At 35.2% G+C, this 21,670-nt stretch overlaps 2 protein-coding genes and 1 non-coding gene across 3 annotated transcripts; 2 read left to right on the top strand and 1 right to left on the bottom strand.

Moving 5' to 3' along the window:
- Positions 1–2,749: 2,749 nt before the first annotated feature.
- Positions 2,750–12,464, bottom strand: LOC144432864 (glutamyl-tRNA(Gln) amidotransferase subunit A, mitochondrial-like). The gene is made up of 11 exons (XM_078121160.1): positions 12,441–12,464; positions 11,649–11,808; positions 11,128–11,226; positions 8,551–8,647; positions 7,486–7,713; positions 6,841–7,016; positions 5,867–5,979; positions 5,343–5,535; positions 4,606–4,723; positions 3,937–4,142; positions 2,750–3,524 (listed from the first exon to the last, which is right to left on the bottom strand). The coding sequence occupies exons 1-11, from the start codon at positions 12,462–12,464 to the stop codon at positions 3,331–3,333; spliced, it is 1,608 nt and encodes a 535-aa protein (XP_077977286.1). The 3' UTR covers positions 2,750–3,330.
- A 317-nt stretch (positions 12,465–12,781) lies between these two features.
- On the top strand, positions 12,782–21,593 carry LOC144432865 (NAD(P)H oxidoreductase RTN4IP1, mitochondrial-like). The gene is made up of 8 exons (XM_078121161.1): positions 12,782–13,342; positions 15,709–15,848; positions 16,113–16,306; positions 16,768–16,816; positions 17,094–17,230; positions 17,949–18,132; positions 18,744–18,836; positions 20,701–21,593. The coding sequence occupies exons 1-8, from the start codon at positions 13,072–13,074 to the stop codon at positions 20,842–20,844; spliced, it is 1,212 nt and encodes a 403-aa protein (XP_077977287.1). The 5' UTR covers positions 12,782–13,071; the 3' UTR covers positions 20,845–21,593.
- LOC144433476 (U12 minor spliceosomal RNA) lies at positions 20,422–20,576 on the top strand. The gene has a single exon (XR_013480779.1). It is a non-coding gene; the product is annotated as a U12 minor spliceosomal RNA (small nuclear RNA).
- Positions 21,594–21,670: the final 77 nt, after the last annotated feature.

The raw sequence follows: 21,670 nt of genomic DNA on the forward strand, positions 1-21,670 counted from the left end.
CAATAATCTCATTGTCAAGCGTTACATTGCTTTTCTTCAATGTCTGCAGTAGTATAGCTAATGGTCCCACTGCATCCACCACTATATTTATGAATTGGGCAAGCAAATCAAATTGCTATTGGTTACGCCTGGGTTACGCCATTTTGTCATGTTTTTTCGTCATTGGTGAGGTGAAGCAACTGTCCACTTCCGCCTATTTCATAGTGGCGATATCCTGGATTGGATATGACCACGATATTGTGGTTTCTAAAAACTTTATCCAGGAAACCTCTTACTGACTCGTCTGCTTTCCATTGTTTATATGGACGATTGAATTCGTTCTCGGTTATGCCTATTTCTTTTAAAACTGATTTGGAATTATTGTATATAGAGTAGACTTCGTTGTTGTCATCATCATCTGAAGAATCTGACAGTGGGTGTAAACAACGCTTACCTAGTAAACTGCCACTTCACTGTGTACTACTGTTGTGAACAGAGAACAATGCCTGTGACAGGTTGGGATGATTAATTTGTGAGACTGAATCCATTATCTCATCTGTGTCATCATCAAGGTGATGAGTTTTTTCTACAAATAAGCTCAATGCATCATTAGGCAAGTTGCTCATGTGTGGAGGGGAATAGAGTCCACCTTGCTGACTGTTATTGTCTTGTATAAAGTAGGATTGCATATTGTGAAACTGTCTCAGGTGATGGGTGTCCATGCTCCAGTATGCTAGGGCTGTCGACCAGTCTGAGTGGCCATCCGGGGCTAGGCACAGGTCAGGTGTGGTTAGACATGGACGCCTTTGTGACTGTGCTGCCTTCTTTGTTATAGTCAAGTTCCTTGTTGGAGAAGTCCATGATGAGTATATCAGACAATATGTTGCATTGTCAGTGCAACTTACGAAATGACTACTTAAGAAGGAAAGGCTATTGGTTTTATTGAGAAAGAAGGAATGCTAAAAATATTTGCTTAATCTATCATTGGATAGTTCAAATTCATAATACCATATTTATTATTATATCAATAATATAATATTGTACCAAAAATATGTAACATTGAACTCTTATATAATAGGACTTCTCACTAAAGCTAGTTGCTTTATACACAATTCTTATTATGGCCTTCTACATCCTGGTCATGTATGGTTTGAGCAACAAGTTGGTAATATGATTATATTATCGTTGTCAACAAGAGTGGCATGGTACAATTAAATGAATTACCAAGACTCCAGTTTTATGCAACGTTTACAAATGTAAGTCTCAGCTAGAATTTAAATTATATTTACAAAGTATCCATATATCCAGGTATAAAATAGCATTAGCTCAAACCATACTTTAGCTATGAGACTGGAATACATGTCGGTAAAGCTATCTCGGACAGAAAATGTATTTTTTGTAAAAATGAAGGTCTAATTGTTATTGAAGATGAACTGCATGTTTTGTTATTTTGTCCTTTATACCAGTCTCTTAGAAAGGAACTAATACCTAATTATATTATACAGTACTCAACACAAGAAAGAGCAAAGACTTTACTTTCAACCAGTAACCAACTTAAAATTGTTTGTTTCTGTATTGTTGTTTTCAAAGCTTTTTTACTCAAAGAGAAGACGCTATTATCTTTGTAATTTCTATTTTATTTGTCGTTGTGTTGTAACAGTTACTGTATTATTTGTGCTCTTTGTTGAATAACGGGCAGTGGCCCGATTCTTTTGAAATAAAATAAATTCAAATTCACTAATATATAAATATGTACTCTAAGGCATCATTTATTTATATATCAGTGGTCATAGTTATACATACCAGTATTTACTCCACAATGAATTGTGTATGAAACAAAAGGGAAGCAGAGTCTGCTGTGATGAATTAAAAACACTCCTGGCATGAATGGTTACAAATGTAATTGTATTCTGTTACAGTCACTCACACACACACACACACACACACACATTGTAAGTAAAATGTGAGGTGATTTTCCATCAGAATAGTCGGTGTCCATCTAGAAATCCGTTTGTTCACTTCAACATGTTTTGCAATATTTTGATAAAAAATAAGCATTTTAATCCAAAGTTGTGGAAAACATAACTGTAACTCTCCTGGCGTTTAGAATACAATCACATTCTTGATGTATAGTCATAGGTAAAATACACTTATCAAAAAATAGATTTATTTGTAAATCTTTCATTCTAGCAAAACCAGTATCATGCAAAGCATGTATTAGTAATAATACCATTGTGGTGCTTCTAATGTGACCTGGTATGAATGAGAATGTAGGTGTATACGTGAAAATAAAGAGATGAGGATGATGTACTTCTTCATTCAGCCAAGGAAAATACAAGTGGCTTAAGGGGGCCTTGTCAGTATGAGTCACTAGACTTGTATTGACAAATCCCTTATTAGGTTACCAGTATTTTTCAGATGAATGAAGTAAAAAATATTGGGGAATAATATAACTATGAAAGAATGGGAAAAATAATAGCGATTCGAAATGTTTTGACCCATATTTTGGAAACTAATTAGACATGGGTTATCAAGACATAGAACGACTAGGGTATATAATCCATATTTTCTGTTCAAGGACAACAACTTGGCTTGTGTATAGTACAATGAATATCAGCAAGTCATCATTACAAAGGGAGCCATATTAGTCAGATAAACAACTCTGCATGAATGTGTCTTTTTGGATTTCCTTTATTTACAAATGTTCTTTTGTGTTCAGTGAGAGACTAACAAATTGCCTAAAATTGTAAAATTGTGTCCCGTGGGGAAACTCTTGACTAGAAAACTAAAAGAGGAGAACGGCCTGAAAACACAAACAACTATGCAAGTAAGCTAATTCAGGGTTTATTTTTAGAATATTAAAACTGACAGCAGACTTCCTGTACTGAAGATTCTCAGCATTCATGACTGTTCAAATGTCTTTTTAGGACATATATTTAATCCTCTTTCTAAGAGGGGGGTTATTTGTGCACAAAAAACTACAAGCTGGGAAAAACAGATTAAAATATAATGGTGATCAATCCAGGCATGTGAAACAATCTACTTTTGACCACTCCAATTGTATGAAACAATCTACTTTTGACCACTCCGATTGTATGAAACAATCTACTTTTGACCAATCCAATTGTATGAAGTAATGTACTGTTGATCAATCCAGTTATGTGAAGTAGTCTTTGGCAAGGTGGGTCATGGCATGATATTTTGAAATAATCACCATTATTACATTCCTACGGAACTATGAGATAGATCTAGTGACTGAAAACATGTACATGTTGTGTGATTGTTCTTTGGTATTGTCTACAACAAAGATTTGGTTTTCACTTCAAGCACTGTTGGCAGTCGAATTGTACATCAAAGACTCGCCGAGTCAATACAAATTTCATCAAATTCATGTAACAATTCAGTTCTTGGAAAGTTCACCTGCTGTTCAAACCACTTAGCAACTGTTAACATCTTATAGTCTTGAAACATTGGTGCTATGAATTGTAAACCAATCGGAAGACGATTTGAAGAAAGGTAGGAAGGTACAGTAACAGCCGGAACACCTGGTAAGTAAACAAAGTTAAGTTTATTCAGCAAATCAGAGTGTAAACATTATTGCAATGAAATTAGCATAATGAAAATAAGAACATCTGGTACATAGGTGGCAGAATAAGCTGGCACTTATTCTACAAAAAAAGTCACACAGTTACTGCTCTTTATACATGGCATATACGAGACGTGCAGATTGGTCATAGCATGGCATGGTACTTGTGTTTACCTACTTTATTTACAAAAGTGTTCTTGTACCACTTGGTCTACATGTATGTTGTTTCACACCAATTGTTTTTTACAAGTAGAAAATATGCTGTAATATTATTTCCCCATAATCAAAACCCAAAATAAACAACTTATTACTGATCCATATTATTACCACTTTAACCACAAATAGGACGTTTAAGTTGTTTATTTTCTTACCTGCCATGTTTACTGGCTGTGTCAAAACATCTTGCTGTTCGCACTGTTTTCTATGATCTACACCGGTGAAATCTTTATATCTTGGTGCATCACTGATAGTGGTTGGTGTAAGAAGGACATCAACTCCACTGTCAAACACTTTATTGAAGTCGTCAGTAATTAATCTTCTTATCCTCTGTGCTTGCAGATAATACTTGTCATAATTACTGAAGATAAAATCGGCGAATAAATAACTTGAGTTTTCGAGAGATAATGAAAATGAACCATAAAAGCCTGCAATCAGTATCTTGGCTCAAACTCTGACTATTGTTGGTGCTCTTCTACTTTCTTTCACCACTGGAATAGTTGGAGAATCATATCAAGACACATTGGTGTTTACATTTTCACTCGCGTATGCTGCCACCTTAATAATATTCTAGTTCTAAATTAATTTTTTTCCTATAACTAAACTTGTCTTTCTTTTGTCATAGCACATTGGTTCATTATTACTTTTATTTGCAACATTCACTGATTATTGGACAAAAATGACATTCAAAATTAAAATTTCTCTGATGTGGTCATTTGAGATTTCAAATAAGCTAAAATAAGTTATGAGCCAAAATGCACAGTTTGTACTATGAGTTACTTATTGATAAAAATGCATTCACTTTGTCAATGATGCAAACTTACCCTTTTAACAAAAAATAGTTGCCAGCTAGGATTCTTCCTCTAACAACATCATTGAAACCTTCATGTCTAGTTTCTGAGAATAATGCTTCAAGAAAACTCTTTTCAGTTGCACGATGTCCTGTAAGAATTACGAAAGCTTTTCAGAAATGAATTTAAACCTACTAACACTATGCCCAAATGTGGAATAAGATATGCCCAAATATGGAATAAGACATGCCCAAATATAGAATAAGACACACTATGTTCAAACATGGAATATGGCAGAGAATGTCCAAATATGGAATGTGGCACTATGCCCAAATAAGGAATATGGCAAGCTATGTCCAAATACAGAATGTAGCTAGCACTCTACGTGTATGACCAAATATGGAATATTGTACATTAAGGTCAAATATGGAATACTGCACATTTGCCAAATATGTATTGTAATATGGCATACTAAGCCCAAATGTGGAATATCCCAAATGATCAAATGATCCCAAATGAAAATCCCAAATACAGAATTTTGACAAAATATTTGACATGTGAAATGTGAATGTGAATATAAAGACTGGAATGCAAATTGGTATTGTCATGAACATTAATTTTGATTATGTTTATATTGAATACGTAAAATATCTTGCAAGCATTTAGGAAAGTACTTTAGTTAAACAATGACAGACACTGTACAGGTAATCATACAATTCAGCTACCTTAATCTTGAAGCATAAGTTGTCATACAAGTGTTGTTCTCTTACCAAATTCAATGCCATCATATCTCGCCATATTGGATGCCACTTCTGTGGCGCATAGTACACTATAACAAACAATAGAGTACTGTGTATGTGGCAGTGACACCTGGCTGACTTTAGCACCAGCATTGGCAAACAAATCAGCTGCTTTCTTCCATGATTCAAGGACATCACTGGTTAACGTCGGTGCATAATATTCCTAACAACAAAAGTAGATTATATACTTGACAAATATGGGAGGAGTACATTATTATGAGGCTACCAAAAGAAGAATATCCTAATTTCATGAGAAAATACAAGAAAATTACGAAGGGAATATTTTGATGTGGTTCATCTTATTACAATAGCAGTAAACACAGAACAAACACAATTGTCACAAATGGTCTCAAAATGTATGTTTAAAAGACAAGTCTAACAACAAAGACCTAATCAAGCAACATAATTATATATAATGATATATATACGATAAATTAAAGGAAAATTGTAATCATAATATTTGCAAGTGATGTTAAATATGATATTTGACTTACTTTTGGTATTCCAATATGTAAATCTTTGACTGAGATGTCATCTGGTAATGTCTGTGCTTGAAATGAATCAGTTACTGTGGTTGAATCATATACGTCATGTCCCCCTATCACACCTAAAACATAGAGGAGACAAAATGGTTATGGGGAATTACTATAATACCTCAAATAGAATTTTACTACCTAGATGTATCATAATAATCATTCAGTGTTTTTATTGACACCAGGATGTCTATTCCATGCTACACATAATATATCTACAGGTTTGCACGAGAATAACTTGACCTTCTTGTTCTATTTTGATTCTCTAAAATAAGGCAAGATGGTATTATAGGTGTCAAGAATCGGAACATGCCTAAGGGACTATGACACAACATCACACAAGCTCAATAAGCGAACTTCGTTCATTTAGGGGGTAGGGCATGTCTGGTGTCAATGCCATTGCTGAACTTCATTTTTGCACTTCTAACCAAATTTTGAAAGAAAACTTTCACTTTTTCAATGATAACAGCTTTTGTATTTACTACTGAGATGTTGATAAGTTGATATAAATTTATTTCTAATGTGAGACATGGTGCTGGATTTCTGGTAGTACTGTGTTTACAATCATGTTTTTATATTATCGATCGTAGTGAGGTCACCACTACAGTTTTCATCATAGTTTACATCATATATAAAAGTATGGTGTCACACTTGTGAGCATTCATTTAGGGGGAGAGGGAGTTTTTTTTTTACCTAAACGAATGACGTTCATTTGTTGAGCTTGTGCAACATTGTGCAATGGTCCCTAATAGAATGTTTTGAGTGTACTTGGACACAGTATGAAATAAATGTCAAGTTGTATCTATGTGGGTACTGACAAGCAAAATGTCACGACATTCATTGATTCAATTTGGGTAATTTTTGTGCACTGTGTGTTTAACCCTTCAATGACTTGGTTTCTGTAACCTTTGCCAATAAAGTCAAGTGAAACTTACCTAAAACTGTAGATACATCATCTACATATTTCCCAAATACACCTGGCACATCAAGAGAATTAACCAATGGGATGAGGCCATGTCTGGAACACAATCCGTAAGATGGTTTGAGTCCTACCACACCACAGTAGGATGCAGGATTTCTTACAGAACCACCTGTATCTGATCCAAGAGATCTGTTGACAAAAGCAATAATAAATGTACACCTGGCATATCAAGAGAACTGACCAATGGGATGAGGCCATGTCTGGAATACAATCTATAGGATAAAGTAGGATGCAGGATTTCTCACAGAGCCATCTCTATCTGATCCAAGAGATCTGCTGATCAAATAAATGTACACCTGGCATATCAAGAGAACTGACCAATGGGATGAGGCCATGTCTGGAATACATTATCTGTCAGACGATTTCGGTCCTACGACACCACAGTAGAAGACAGGAGCCACCTATACATCTGATCCATGTTGGAAAAGTTAACAACAGACGTACACCTAGAATATGAAGATAACTAACCAATGGGATTAGATGTGTATCAAAAACAGTGAATAATTTAATTTTAATCTTAAAACACTACAGCCTGATGAGTATAATTTCTGTCTAAAATGGCTTTTCATTCAAAATGCAACCAAAGTTTATAACTTACACAAATGCTGCCCCAGTAGCTACAGCAACAGCACTGCCACCTGAACTACCACCAGCAACATGCCAATCAACATTAGCTGTATTTGTTACATTACTAGGTGAATGTGTGAGATCAGAGGTGATTGGTTGATGAGCTGACAATCCAGATGTTTTTGATATCTGTGTCTGTCGATATGGATATTTCCATGGATTTCTTACAGGGCCATGAATACTATCAACACTACCAGATCTGTGAATGAATTAACGATAAAATTTACAAATTACACCTTATTCAAATGAAATTGGTTGTAGGTTGCCAAGTGGTTAAACCTCTAGCCACTGTGGTCAGGGGTCAGGGGTCAAACCCTAGTCCCAATTTGATTAAAAATTTCCAGAGTGTATAGGTAGATATAGGAAGAAGAGAGTCATACTTTGATTGTTATTCACTCTGACTCGTTTGGCATGTTTTCCCCAAACACTTACATTGTAGGAAGCGCCTGCATTAACATTGGATCCATGAATGGACAACTCTCATTCGACTTCTTGGGAGACAAGTATTACAAACTTTTTAGTGTTTTTGCAAATTATTGAGTTACAAACAAAGTCTTGGTGTTTGTTATTCCACACTGATATTCCAAGTAGAAGAATTTAGTAGAGTTGTTTTATCAATTCAAAATCCAAAATAAATGTTTGGCCACATTGCTTCAAAGATCACCCAGATAACGATATCAGTGATTTCTTGCCTACCAATTTAAATACTTATGTATTCTCCTCATCTAGTCTTCTGTTGATTAAAATTGCTCCTTGCCCATCTCATGTCAAGTATAATGAAAAATAGCAATATTCATACCAACTTTGGAAATTTGTTTGAGAGATACATAAATCATTCATAAATTGGAATTTATTTCATACCTACTTCTGTAGGATTGTTTTATGAGAAGAGTATTTATTTATTTATTTATTTATTTATTCTCTGTTGTCCAATGTATTGGGTATTTTTCTATTATTTAGAAATAAAGACAAATTATTTATTTACAAAAAGAAGCTTCCTGTGGGTAATTTGATAAAGATACCACATATATCTTACCCCATAGCAAACTCATCTAGATTAGTTTTGCCAACCAATATGGCTCCTTGAGTCAGCATTTTTTGTACCACTGTAGCAGTGTATGGTGGGATATAATCTAATTAAAACAATAATAAATAATGTTTATATTCACCATTATGATAAAAAAATGAGCAAATACAATGGATACATTATAGTATTAACATGGAGGAAAGGGATGAAGAAATACCAAAACTAGTGTAGCTTGCACTCCTAGTGACACACAGACAGACACATGCATAGAATTAAATACAAATTACCATAGCAACAAAATACTGTTAGTATAAAAGACATTTAACAGACAAGAAAGCACTACAATGATAATAAGTAAATTAAAAAATTTTGAATACCAAAAACTATAAAAATAATATTGAAAAATTATGTGACTTTCCTTGTAATAGGCAAAAACTATCTCAAGCAGTTTGATCAACACAGTCCAATCAGTCATTGTTCAAATTTGTGTTTAATTTTTTACTTCATATCTTCTCAGAAAGTAAAAAATGAGTTTGATTATTCATAAAAAGCAAAAATAACATGTTTACAACAATAGATTTACTGCAAGAAATGTTGATTTATGCATTCTAGCTTTCTATCATAAACTACTCTTAGTAACATAACAGAGTGAAAAGCTACATGAAGTTTGCTATCACAGTACAGTAGCCTGCAACTCAGTGTCTGTCTGTCTGTCTGTCTACTGCCTGTGTATGTGTGTGTATTTATGTGTATGTATGTATGTATGTATGTATGTATGTACGTACGTATGTATGTAATAAATGCCGTCCGGGTAAATACACGCCGATGTAGGAGGCGTGTATTGCCAGGATGGCATTTATCTTGTACCCCGGCTAAAAATTCAATGGTGTCATATTCTTGCCAGGAAAAAATTCATACACCCAATGTTTATGTTTTGATTTTCGACAAGACACCCTGACGCCAACGTGACTTCCAATCGAAGCTGACACGTGTCAACAAACTGGATACACGCCTGTGTCAACATTCAATGTCACACACGTATATCGCTATGTTGCACGACGAAAATAGCAATTTTAATACATCCCAATGTACAGTGTATTTCATACCACTATGTATTTGCTTGATATTATTATGCAGGACATTCATACTACAAACTACTCAATACAATCACATCCATCATGTTTGTGCAACTAGTGATATGAAATTTAATCGCCACTGATAAAACAAAACCTGGCTACTGACATCAAAAATACAACTTTCAGCGAAATTGTTTATCTGTGTCTAGTGTAAAGAAACCGCATATTAATTTCATGCAAATGAAATACATCATTCAAACTTTTGAAATGTCGTGTATTACGAAGCAATAGTAGTACCGTCTACCGTCTCCAAGTTGTAGTAAAATACACCATTCAAACTACAATGCAATACCGTCCACAATTATTGTGACTTTTTGTCCATTCCGTCTTCATCCCTATCTTCGGCCCAACTATTCCAAACTTGCATGATGAGCTAGTATTTTTTTCTGTGTATTTCTGTGTGTTTTTCAGTACACAGCTGTCATAACAGCAAACCGTCGCTTTCTCCCTGCCATTATACCGTCTACCTTGTAGCATGTGTATTTTATTCACCTTCTAAATACACTCTGAGGTAATGTTTATTATTACGAAAATAGTGTTCAACATGTGAATGGAAGTCTTATCTGTTCAGTCACAGTCAGGGGTCATGTTTTTGTTATGATTGTCTGCGTCTAATCACTCTTCCCTGGATGCCATTAATTGGATCTCATACACAGCAAATACACTCCCGCCACCAACATTTGGTAAATTTGCTACTCTGCTGATACACCGGTCTTCACGCTTTTCCCTGATTGGTCAATAGCCCTCATTTGTAACTGTCAGTCGAAATTTAACGCCCAGCCGGAGTACAAGTATGTATGTAAATAAATAAATATGTATGTATGTATGTATGTATGTATGTATGTATGTATGTATGTATGTATGTATGTATTATGTAGAAAGAAATGCATATGGAACTATAAATCAGTCCGTATAAATAGATGTAAAATCTGACGTTTCGAATAAATATTCTTTTTCAAAGGAAATATTGGCGAGATACAGAAATGTTAGGTAAACACCTGAACATATCTGAATGTAATGGAACAGAACGGCAACCGCGCGTGATACTGGTTATACGTGTGAAAAGTTCTTTCGTTCGCACGTACCAAATAGAACCCAATAGAACACGCCTAAAATTTTAAAAAAACCTGATTAGACTGGGAATGACAAGAATAATCTATTAATTCCAAGGGGTTCCAGCGTTCCGAGACGGAAAATGATTTCTTCTTCCTTTAACCTCAATACTTTCTCATCACCAGAAACCTATGTATGTATGTATGTAAGTATGTATGTATGTATGTATGTATGTATGTATGTACATCTACATGTCCACATGTAATATATATACATATGTCTTTTTGTGTACCTTTTATCATTATTGGATATTTAACAAATTTATTTTAATACTTTCAATAAACTAACTTTAAATTACAGCTATGATAAATAAAAGTCAGATTCTTTATAAACTTACTTCTTAACATATTTGATGCACATGTTGTTCTGATGTCTTTAGTCGTAAAATTATCCTTCACAGCTATACATATACCATCAAGAATTCCTCTTTTGTTACCTGGAATAACCAAAGAATTTAAAAACAGTAATTATGGTGTGCATCAATGAATCTTAATCAGCTGTGGTAGTTGTAATCTATACCTACTGTAGTAAAGAATGAGATAGAATGAAGAATGAAGAAATATAGATAAGTAAACAGCTTTTTCTGTGTTTTGCCTTTATATGTCACAGTCCCTTGTGAGCTAATATTCCATTCCAGGATGGTAATATTCAAGTCTAGGGGATGATCATAATACAAAACAATGACGTTACTAGGCGATATTCAAAAAATACCGTTGTCGGTGATTCCTCCAGAATTGTTTGCCTAATAACATCATTATTTTGTATCATCCTAGATTTGAATATTATGAATCCTGGAATAGATTTATTACTTCACAAGTGACTGTGTGTTATGTTGTCAAATCTATTCACATTTCTTACCAGTTCTAATGGTGTCCAATGATTCTGTAGCTTGCTGTTGTGCTTCGTTGTGAGTCTCCGTCACAAATGCATTTAGTGTTCTAATCTGTTCACATCTCTTGATACATTGTGAACATAACTCAGTTGATGAAAGCTGACCTTCCTTTAATCTAGCTGTCACCTGTCAACAAGTTATCATTTAATAAAATGTCAATCGACATTAAGTTTATTATCATAATGAATAACTATCATAGGTAACACAGATGGTAAAGGACAATATACATACACAATACATATGTACATACATACATACATACATACATACATACATACATACATACATACATACATACATACATACATACATACATACGTGCCACATACATACATACATACATACATACATACATACATACATACATACATGTACATAACTATATAGGTGGTACTCTGTGATGCAATTGTTCATGTGAACAACCATAAAGACACAGGCACTCGAATCAATGTGTATGTATGTCACATATTTTTTTAAATCATACAGTGTACACATTGATTCGAGTGCCTGTGCATATTAAAAAGACATGTGAAATACTAGTCCTGCTTACATGACGGTGTACGAGTCTGTATTACTGACTTGAATTGACTCTGGAGGGACAATTGTCAGAATCGAGTCCCGAATTCCTCCGTATGCAAGCAGGACTAGTGAAATACATGCACCAGGCAAGACACTTTAACTTACAGAAATGCCCTGTGATTACTAAATTTACGTTCGTCTGTCGACACTATATTATTTGTTACATTGTCCATACTCACCTCCCTTATACTCCTCCCCAGCATTTTCGTACACGTCCAGAACTAGAACAGCACGGTGAACCAAGATGACCGCTCTTGGTGGCGTCTGCTGTAACCTTTGACCTTTTGATAGACTAGATATTTTATCTAATTTCCAAAATCCATCAACTTAAATTTGATATAGAAAAAAATACAAAACGACTTTATTAATCAGTCCAAGAACAGATTACTTCGGTAGTAACCTGCTAGCAGTAAATGATAAATTAGAGAGGTCAAGGGTCAAGGGTCACAAGGGTTTGTTATGTTGTTATTCAACCACAGCACATTATTTGGAGATAGATGCGATAGCGAACAGTGCAGACCACGCTACATGTAAAACACATAATCACTGTGTTTCTCTTGGTGAAATGTTGTCGGGTGAAAATAGTGCAGTACCGTGAGGTCGAGAAATTGCGTACTTTTGTAGCACTGTGAGTGCAAAGCATCACAACTCATTGACGAAACGGGACAACCAGTGACACCACCGGTATCTCATCTGCCAGGAAAGAATCGCATAGTATTAGTAAGCTTGTATGCTATAGCGTTTACAAGTTTGTTTGAGCAGTAGTTGAATCATTTATTGTTTGTGTATCTAACTCTGTCTAATCACAGGATGGCATTGCGTGTTTATATTCAGTCAACGAAAATATTTCGATTAAAGAACAACGCAGACTACATATTGCGTAGCAGACGATTTTTCAGCAAATCATCTGGTTGTCTGGCACCCATACCGACTCGTATGAAAGCATGGCAAATTAATAGTTACGGTGACAATGACGTGTTGGAATTTAAAAACGCCAGGGTGCCAAAAATTACACAACCAGACCAACTAGTTGTACAGGTACATGCTGCTAGTATCAATCCGGTAGACATTGCCATGCGAGGTAAGAAATGGGAGTGAACACTGTAAGTTTACATAGGTAACAAGTGAACACTCGTAATAACAAGTACAGGCAAGTTATCAAATTAGTTATGCATGATGGTTAATTATGTCTATTATATTATTTGTTTATTATTATTATTATTATTATTATTATTATTGTTTATATTATTTGTTTATTATTATTATTATTGTTGTTTATATTGTTTGTTTATTTGTTATGTTTATTATATTATTTGTTTACTATTAGTGTTTGTTATATTATAAGAAAATCGACATATGCAGTGCAGACTGGATGTGATGATAGTGATTTCTACTCAGTTTATTTTTCAACTCACTCAGGGCTCGAAATTCGCGGTAGTCCCACGTCCACAGACTACCAATGTTTGTCTCTGGGCTACCAAATTATGTGAGTGGTAGCCCAGTTGGGCTACTATGTTTTGAATGAAACTGTGACAGCCTGACTCCGATGCCTTCCCGGGCCGGGGGCCTCCGAGGTCGCAGTCCTGTGGGACGTGTTCTCGCCAAAATTAGCGTTAAAATCAGTGCGTCTTTCCAAATTTGCATCCACACTACATGTATATCAAATGTACACGAAATACTTGTACACTGTACGCGTCATTCTTCCGTATATCGTATACACAGCTTGTACTTCCAAAATGTCACAACAAAACATTTATATGCAACAATATTCTGTATAGCGATTTAATGTTATCTTTCTGTACTTTCAATTTTCCATGGTAATCACTCTCTGGAAATATGATCTCCGGCCCAGGCCGTTTCGGCTCTTCTCAGAGTCGGAGTACAGTACACTCTCGGTACAGCACTGCAGTAACTAAATTCCATCACATGAATGACAGCTTTAACTTTCAACTTGACAGAGATACAGTTGTAATGGTGTTTGATAAAATCTTATGCTGCTGATGAGAACTGTTAACTTGGTATACACCTGTCCTACAGATTCGTTTATTCTTGAACGATGCCTAAAACATTCCGTGTGTAAACCACGCTTACGCAACTACAGAGAGCATGCAGTGGTGAATGGTAAAATTCACGTAATGCATTTGATCTAGTAGTAGTAGCAAAGCTCAAAAGAAAGTTGAAGTTTTAGTGAGAATGAAATGGTGACGTGATGGTTTGAATTTATCTGAGTGAAGTTTTCAGCATGGACTGTCTGCCGATGTGATCTTAGACTCTGCTCTGTTTGATTATCTCTTCGCCCATGAATGGAAGGGGCTTTGCTGTAATGGCCGTCATGTATTGATACAAAACCTGTCTAACCCGTCTGTTAATAAGTAACCAATCACGTGGATAGATAATGATAACAGCACATAGTTTCTAAACTACCCAAGACGTAGTCTCCACATCAGGAAATGGCCATGGGGCTTATGAAACTGTTTATACGTTTTCCATACGTTGAATCATATTCAGATTTTACAGGTCTCACTGCACCAAGAGATTTAGCTAATAGTTACAACTAAGAACTCCGACTGAATATCTTACTATTCATTGCAATAATAACCGTACATTGTTTGCTAACAGTAAGCCTCATATGTCCCCTCTTTATGACACGTCCCCAGAGGACACATACATGCAAAAAATTGCATCCCCAATGTCAAAGATGGCGTGAAATACACACACATAACGCGTTAACGTGACCTCTCAAGTTATTCAATCAATCATCAAATTCAATACATCATATAGTTACACATATACACAAACACCATTAATTTAGGAATGCATGCATATGGGCTACCAGTTACTGCTCTCGGGCTACCAAATTTAAATGATGGTAGCCCAACTGGGCTACCAAGAAAAAAAACGAATTTCGAGCCCTGTCACTTCATGTATTTTAAAATATAACATTATAACAAACTTGTTTTAATACATATTTGTCAGGTATTTTTTGTAGTGGACTTTGTCGGTGTTAATTTTGTTTCATATTTTGTTGAGTAGAAAACATAGTAAAGTTGTCCACAATTCTTTAAAAACCAAAATAACAAACATCTAAAAATTCCATTTCAAACTCTATTAAATATAATCTTGTACATGCTAAATGTATATATGTATGGGTATTATCTGTAATGTCTTAAGGTATGTAAATGATTTGTAACGTGTGTTTAATGTTGAAAGAGTACTGCTGGTAGTCTTCATAACAAGGTTGGAAACCAATAAATCTGTTGTTTTTACTACATCACCATGAACCACAGGCCTCTTTATGGCACTGTCCAAAATGTAGCAAAACTATGTACTATTTATTGCAAGAATATTTTACTAGAGAAATGTTGTTCTTCAATTACATGCTGTAAATTGAGGTAAATTATTTTGACAAGAGATTGACCTGAATCTTTTAATGGTGCATTAATACAGGTGGCTATGGTCGGACAATTTTACCCAAAATAAAGGGACTGAGTGGTGGTTCTGAATTTCCATTGATTCCTGGAAGAGATTACTCAGGAATCGTCATGGAAACAGGAAAAAGTGTAAGGAATTTCAAGGTTGGTGATGAGGTAAGATTTAATGTTAAGTACTATAGTATTTAAAAGTTATTGTTATATTGTAAATTTGGTTCACTATCATTTCATTCCAATCAACATCAACACCAACTTTATCTCATCCCAAATATTGACCTGTTACAATTTCATATTATCATACCATAACAAACTTTCTTTATAAAATTACTGTTGCATTGTCGGAAGATGAGTTTTAAAGTGGTCTTGTATATTTTTGGTCCAATTATTTCTCTTTATAATTACATTTCACTTCTCTCACAGGTTTGGGGTATTACTTCATTCCAACACCAAGGCAGCCATGCTGAGTATGCACTCGTCTCCACAAAAGAAGTTGCTAGGAAACCAAAAACACTTAGTCACACTGAAGCTGCATCAGTGCCATTTGTTGCCTTGACAGCTTGGGCTGCCATAGTTACGTTTGGCAATATGACAGAAAAAAAGGCACGGGGGAAAAGGTGACAATTTCTTTCTGTACTCAAACCAAACTGTATAGATATTAATATTACTTCTAGAAATTGCACATCTTCCAACTTTCTGACAATTAAATTACTTTATATGAGAAAATATTTGTTGTTATAGTCTATAGTGTATAAGATTTGAATTTGATTTTAACAGTATAGTAATATTAGATAAATATTGTTTACAAATTTTATATTTAAACTTAAGTCAAAATGACATTTAATGATTTTAAAATTAGTATTTAAATCCCACTTTTTTCATTGAATTGTCACAAAACTAGTCAACAAAGTTATTTTAGTGCTAATTTAGTATTTTTTAAATCTTGAATGAAACTATATCGATATGTATGTATGTACTTATATGAAATTTGACAGAGAGAATAGGAAATAGATAGCACTTTTGTGATAGTTCAATGTAACAGCATGCTATATATCAATCTTTCTTTTTTGTTTGACAGAATATTAGTGCATGCTGGGTCTGGTGGTATTGGATCATTTGCAATACAGGTAGGTTAACTGGGTCTGGTGGTATTGGATCATTTCAGCTCTTAAGAAACAGTACTATACTATGAGGTGATGACACCCTTAATTTGAGTGAGGGCGTTGTATTCTCAGTTTTCAGTCTGAAATGGCCAATTTAACTGCACATCAGTTGGTACAACAGCAACACTATTATCTTTTTGCACATAAATTAACATTTTACCTATCGATATTATTCAATAACACTTGACAAATCTAATTATTAAACTTTTGTGTGCATTACATGTATGTGTTTTTCTTGAAGTTGTTGAGAAGCTGGGGAGCAGAAGTTGTAACAACATGTAGTACTGATGCTATACCATTGGTTACGTCACTTGGAGCTGACTATGCTATAGACTATACAACACAAAATGTTATACAAGAATTGAAAGATATTGGAGAGTAAGTGAAAAGGGGAGGGGGGAGGGCAGGGGGGAGCAAATGAGAAAAGTGGAGGCGAACCAGCCATGGAGCAGCAATTTAGAAACAATAACCAGATACTCCAATTGACAATAATTCATATTATACCATATACACAAACCAAGTTATTGTCTTTGAACATAAAACATGGATTATATACCTAGGTCGTTCCACGTCACAACAACCTGTGTCTACATCACTGGTCCTGAGGTACTCAAAATATGAGTCAAAACATTCCAAACCACCATAATTTTTCTCAATTTTTCATAAATTACGCTTGAGGTGGTATAATTATATTATTCACTAATATTTTGCTTCATTCAGCCAGTAATACTTGTGACCTAAGGGTTATCACTACATGTCTAGCGTCTCATAGCAACAAGCCACCTTGGGTCACTCATGAACAAAGAAAAATCTAAATACATCATCATTAGTTCTGTGATGCTCAAAACATTAGTAAAATATTTCAACATCACTGTTGATTTTCTAGCTTTTCTTTTAGAGTAAATTATGCTTGTGTGAGTATAACTTTTATTCTCCAATATTTTGCTTTATGTAGCCATAAAATACTTGTGTGCCAAGGGGTTTTTTCACCAGCATCTTGTAGAGATGAGACCCCTTAGGTCTCGTGTTTTCCATTGCTCAATAAAGACAAATATTACTGAATGATATCTTTGTTATATTTTTGTTGTCATTGTAGATTTGATATGGTTGTAGATACACTAGGAGGTACAACTCAACAACATTCTATGGAGATTCTCAAAAAATGGAGTAATGCCAATTACGTAACCGTGGTTTCATCTCTTTTAAAAGATACAGACCAGTATGGTCTTGTACCAGGACTTGCATCAGCTGGGTTGTCAATGGCAACAAACACCATCAAGGTAAGGGTGCTTTAGTAAATAAAGAATGTTCTTAGTGCATTTTTATCAGTTCGAGTAATTTTCATTCTCATATTTAGAAGATGAAGTACCACCATACCTTAAAAAGTCAGTAGCTTACAAAATACTGATAGCCAAAAATGTTCATCAGGCTGGCACATCAAATGATTTACAAAAGTTGTAACACACAAGCAGTTCAATGTTTTTAGCATTGAGCTTTTGATCTATCTTGGTTGACGATCTTCATCAGAATGACAAATACTGATAAATATGCATATTTGTCAATTATGTATTGTCAATTATGTAGACTATCTCCAGCCAAAAGAATCAGTTATTTTGTTTATCCTGAATTTATTTTATGATTTGATAGTCTAAGACATATTCTCACCAGTTTCTGCTGACCTGGTAGAAAATAATGGTGCAGCTTGTAATGTACTGTTGAGAGTTACGGTTTTATGACAATAGTCTAGATATTAAGACTACATTGCCAGTAATGGGGCAAATGCCATATATAGTCTTATTATGTTGTCTTTGACTTGAGAGTAATGTGAAATGGGTATAATGACACAGATAGCAACAGTGCAAATGTATCTTTTGTTTTGTTTGTTTTGTAGGGTTTAGCAAGTGGTCAGATATACCAATGGGCTTTTTGTATACCTAATAGTAAAGCATTGAATACAGTTGGTGATATGATTGACAGACAACATGTAGGTATCAATATCTTTATTCTAGGATATTCAAAGTGGGAATATTAATGATTGCTACACTATAAATACACAGTCACTTACACACACACACACACACACGCGCGCGCACACGCACACACACACACACACACACACACACACACACACACAAATAAAAATCATATGAGTGCAAAAATTAGGCTGCTTTCACAAAAAATTGTTAAAGGGGGAGTTGGGAGATGTGAGGGGTACTCAAAAAAAATATGCATAATGGGGGGGGGGGGGTATCTGAAAAAATAATGTGGGTCATGTTGCTATCAATTAAAAAATGATCATATGTATACTTCAAAAACACGAGCTAAAGGACAATGACATGTTTGACATTATTTTTTTAAAGGAAAAAAGTTCCCAAGTATCTCAGTACAAAGGGACAGAAACAGTAAGACGCGTTTTAATTTTTCAAAGAGAATGTTTTGGTAGACATTGTTTTACAGGTAGGGTACCTGGATGTAATGTGATCAGTATATACATATGTAAGAGTGCATGTATTGTAAAAAAAAAATTATCTGCTATTTAAAATGGAAGGGGGGGGGGGGGGTACTTAAAAAAAAATTGGGGGTTTGACAAAAAACCTCCCTACCACCCCCCCACCCCCACAAGTATTTTGTGAAAGCAGCCTTATTTATTCAGAAAGTTATCAATGTTTCATGTAACAATTCTTTGACAAACTACTTTAATGAGTTCCTGTGTAACTACACATAACGCATGTGAAGTGTGAATGTGATGATTTACATGTAATGATGTAAATTTATCATACAAATGTTTGATAATAACTTTGGGTTGTGGTTACTGAGTCAGTTCAAATAATAATTACTTCACAGATCAGAGATGTTACAAACAAGGTCAAACATTAAACTACAGTTTCAAGTTTAGTTCCATTAAAATGAAAGGGCATGCACATTTTACATCATACTAGTTATATGACATACTAGTACCCAGTATTAAATTATAGACAGTGTGATGTTTACAATGAAGATTAAAGTTGATTTTCGGCCTACATTGTACAATATAAAATTCAGCCGTTGGGGGCGCTCACATCGTCAAGGTGCCTACCCGCACACCGCATATAGCAGGTCTGATGTGTGAAGAGCGTTGGCACTTGTGTATCTGTGGTATATTTACATATTAAATTTCTCCATTTACAAAAATGTTACACATGTATGTGTTGTTGGTTTTTTTTGTACCGAGGTAGGGTTCTTTTCCAGCAGCGGCTGTGCCCCTCGTACGATCGTGAAGTGAACACAGACAAGTCATGAACAAACGTCCAGTCGATGCTCTTTTGTTTAAGTCTCCCAGTGCATCATGGGTAGTTACAAGGCCGTTATTGTACCAGAAATTTTAGTGGTTTTAGATGGTATTATGCCAATATTGACAGAAACTGTCTGTCTGTTGTTTAATAGATATAAAATAAAGCCAAATTCGTATCAATTTATTGCGTCATAGGCACAAAACTTGGAAGCGTGCAAGTATCAAACTACAGTACCCTCACTGCACATAGAGTTTTAGAGATCACGTTATATAGTCTTATTTCTCCAATGTATGTGTTATGCCTTAAACTAATGAGTAAGGAAAATAACGAACCTGGGTGACGCCGGGTTCCACGGCTCATCACGTCCGTGAGGAATTTTTGAAGGGGGACAGGTCGCCCGAGATGTGACCCGCTTACTTACGCGGGATGCGCTTGTTGACGCGATCTTCCCCGCACCATAATACCAAAAAAAGTTATTATTTTGATGGCTAAGATATTCATGCCCGATTCCTAGAAAACTGAAAGAAATTGTGTATGCTTCGGTCACTCCATAGACTTTGATTTTTTATATTACAGATACATCCAGTTATTGACCAAGTATTCCCATTTGATCAACTTCCTGATGCATTTGCCAAACTAGAAGGGGGAGGAGCACGAGGGAAGACAGTGGTTGAGATTATCCAAGATATCCAAGATAAAGAACCTACTGATGATGAATAGATAGCTGGATGGATGAAGAACGCCTGATTCCAACTATAATATAGCACATCGTCGAAAACCACGGCCTGTTTTACGGCAACATTTTAACGAGCCTCCCACAGGTTGTAGTGGTAGAAATAATAACTCTGGTTTGCGAGAATGAATATAGCATGGAAGTATACTTCCTTGAATATAGCATGCAGTAATTGCTCCAGAGTGTCTGAATTTGATTTGATTGACTATGTGAACGCTAGCAGCATGCACACAACTATTATTACCATACAGTTGACTTGGTAGACTGTCAAATATGATAATTTACAGTGACCACACAGAAAACACAGAAACACTTTCACAGTGAGAGGTCAATCTCTGTCTTTATCCTTTTTGTCTTAAAGGCCTAATCTACATATGAATAGGGGTCGGATTAAGATGACGCTCATTATGCTAGATGACTTTTGTGTTACACACTCATAGAGCTTGTAGTGCTTATGAAACTGCCATTTTAGAGAGTATTCCAGATTTTTTTATCGCTGTATTTTTGATAATAGTTGTGTCGTGGGGACTGTATGTGAGAGACAATGTTGGCTTGATACATGATAGGAAGTGTTGAGATGCTGACCCAGGATTGAAAATTTAAGCCCTTTAGCATGGAACCTTGTAGGCAGTCTCACTTAGCTTGATATCTCATTTCATTGAAATTGCATGCTCAAACTGTAATGTGTGAAACATAGCTGGGACCATGGAATTCCATGCTGGGACTGTTTTCCTTGTCACATTTCCTTAGAATTGTACAGATCAGAGTGGTAGAAACTTGGACAAGATCAACTTGGAGTATTGTAGACAGAGG

This window comes from Glandiceps talaboti, chromosome 3 (genome assembly GCF_964340395.1).
Source record: "Glandiceps talaboti chromosome 3, keGlaTala1.1, whole genome shotgun sequence".
Classification (NCBI taxonomy): Eukaryota; Metazoa; Hemichordata; class Enteropneusta; family Spengelidae; genus Glandiceps; species Glandiceps talaboti.

What these genes read in the sequence shown, in the direction of transcription:
- LOC144432864 (XM_078121160.1), bottom strand. Translation starts at nt 12,464, where the DNA reads ATGCTGGGGAGGAGTATAAGGGAG. An exon ending in TGCATCAAATATGTTAAGAA is followed by an intron (nt 8,648 to 11,127) that starts GTAAGTTTATAA and finishes TGTTTTAATTAG; the next exon opens with ATTATATCCCACCATACACT. An exon ending in TACATATTGGAATACCAAAA is followed by an intron (nt 5,536 to 5,866) that starts GTAAGTCAAATA and finishes TTTTGTTGTTAG; the next exon opens with GAATATTATGCACCGACGTT.
- LOC144432865 (XM_078121161.1), top strand. Translation starts at nt 13,072, where the DNA reads ATGGCATTGCGTGTTTATATTCAGTCAACGAAAATATTTCGATTAAAG. An exon ending in GGTAGACATTGCCATGCGAG is followed by an intron (nt 13,343 to 15,708) that starts GTAAGAAATGGG and finishes GCATTAATACAG; the next exon opens with GTGGCTATGGTCGGACAATT. An exon ending in ATTTCAAGGTTGGTGATGAG is followed by an intron (nt 15,849 to 16,112) that starts GTAAGATTTAAT and finishes CTTCTCTCACAG; the next exon opens with GTTTGGGGTATTACTTCATT.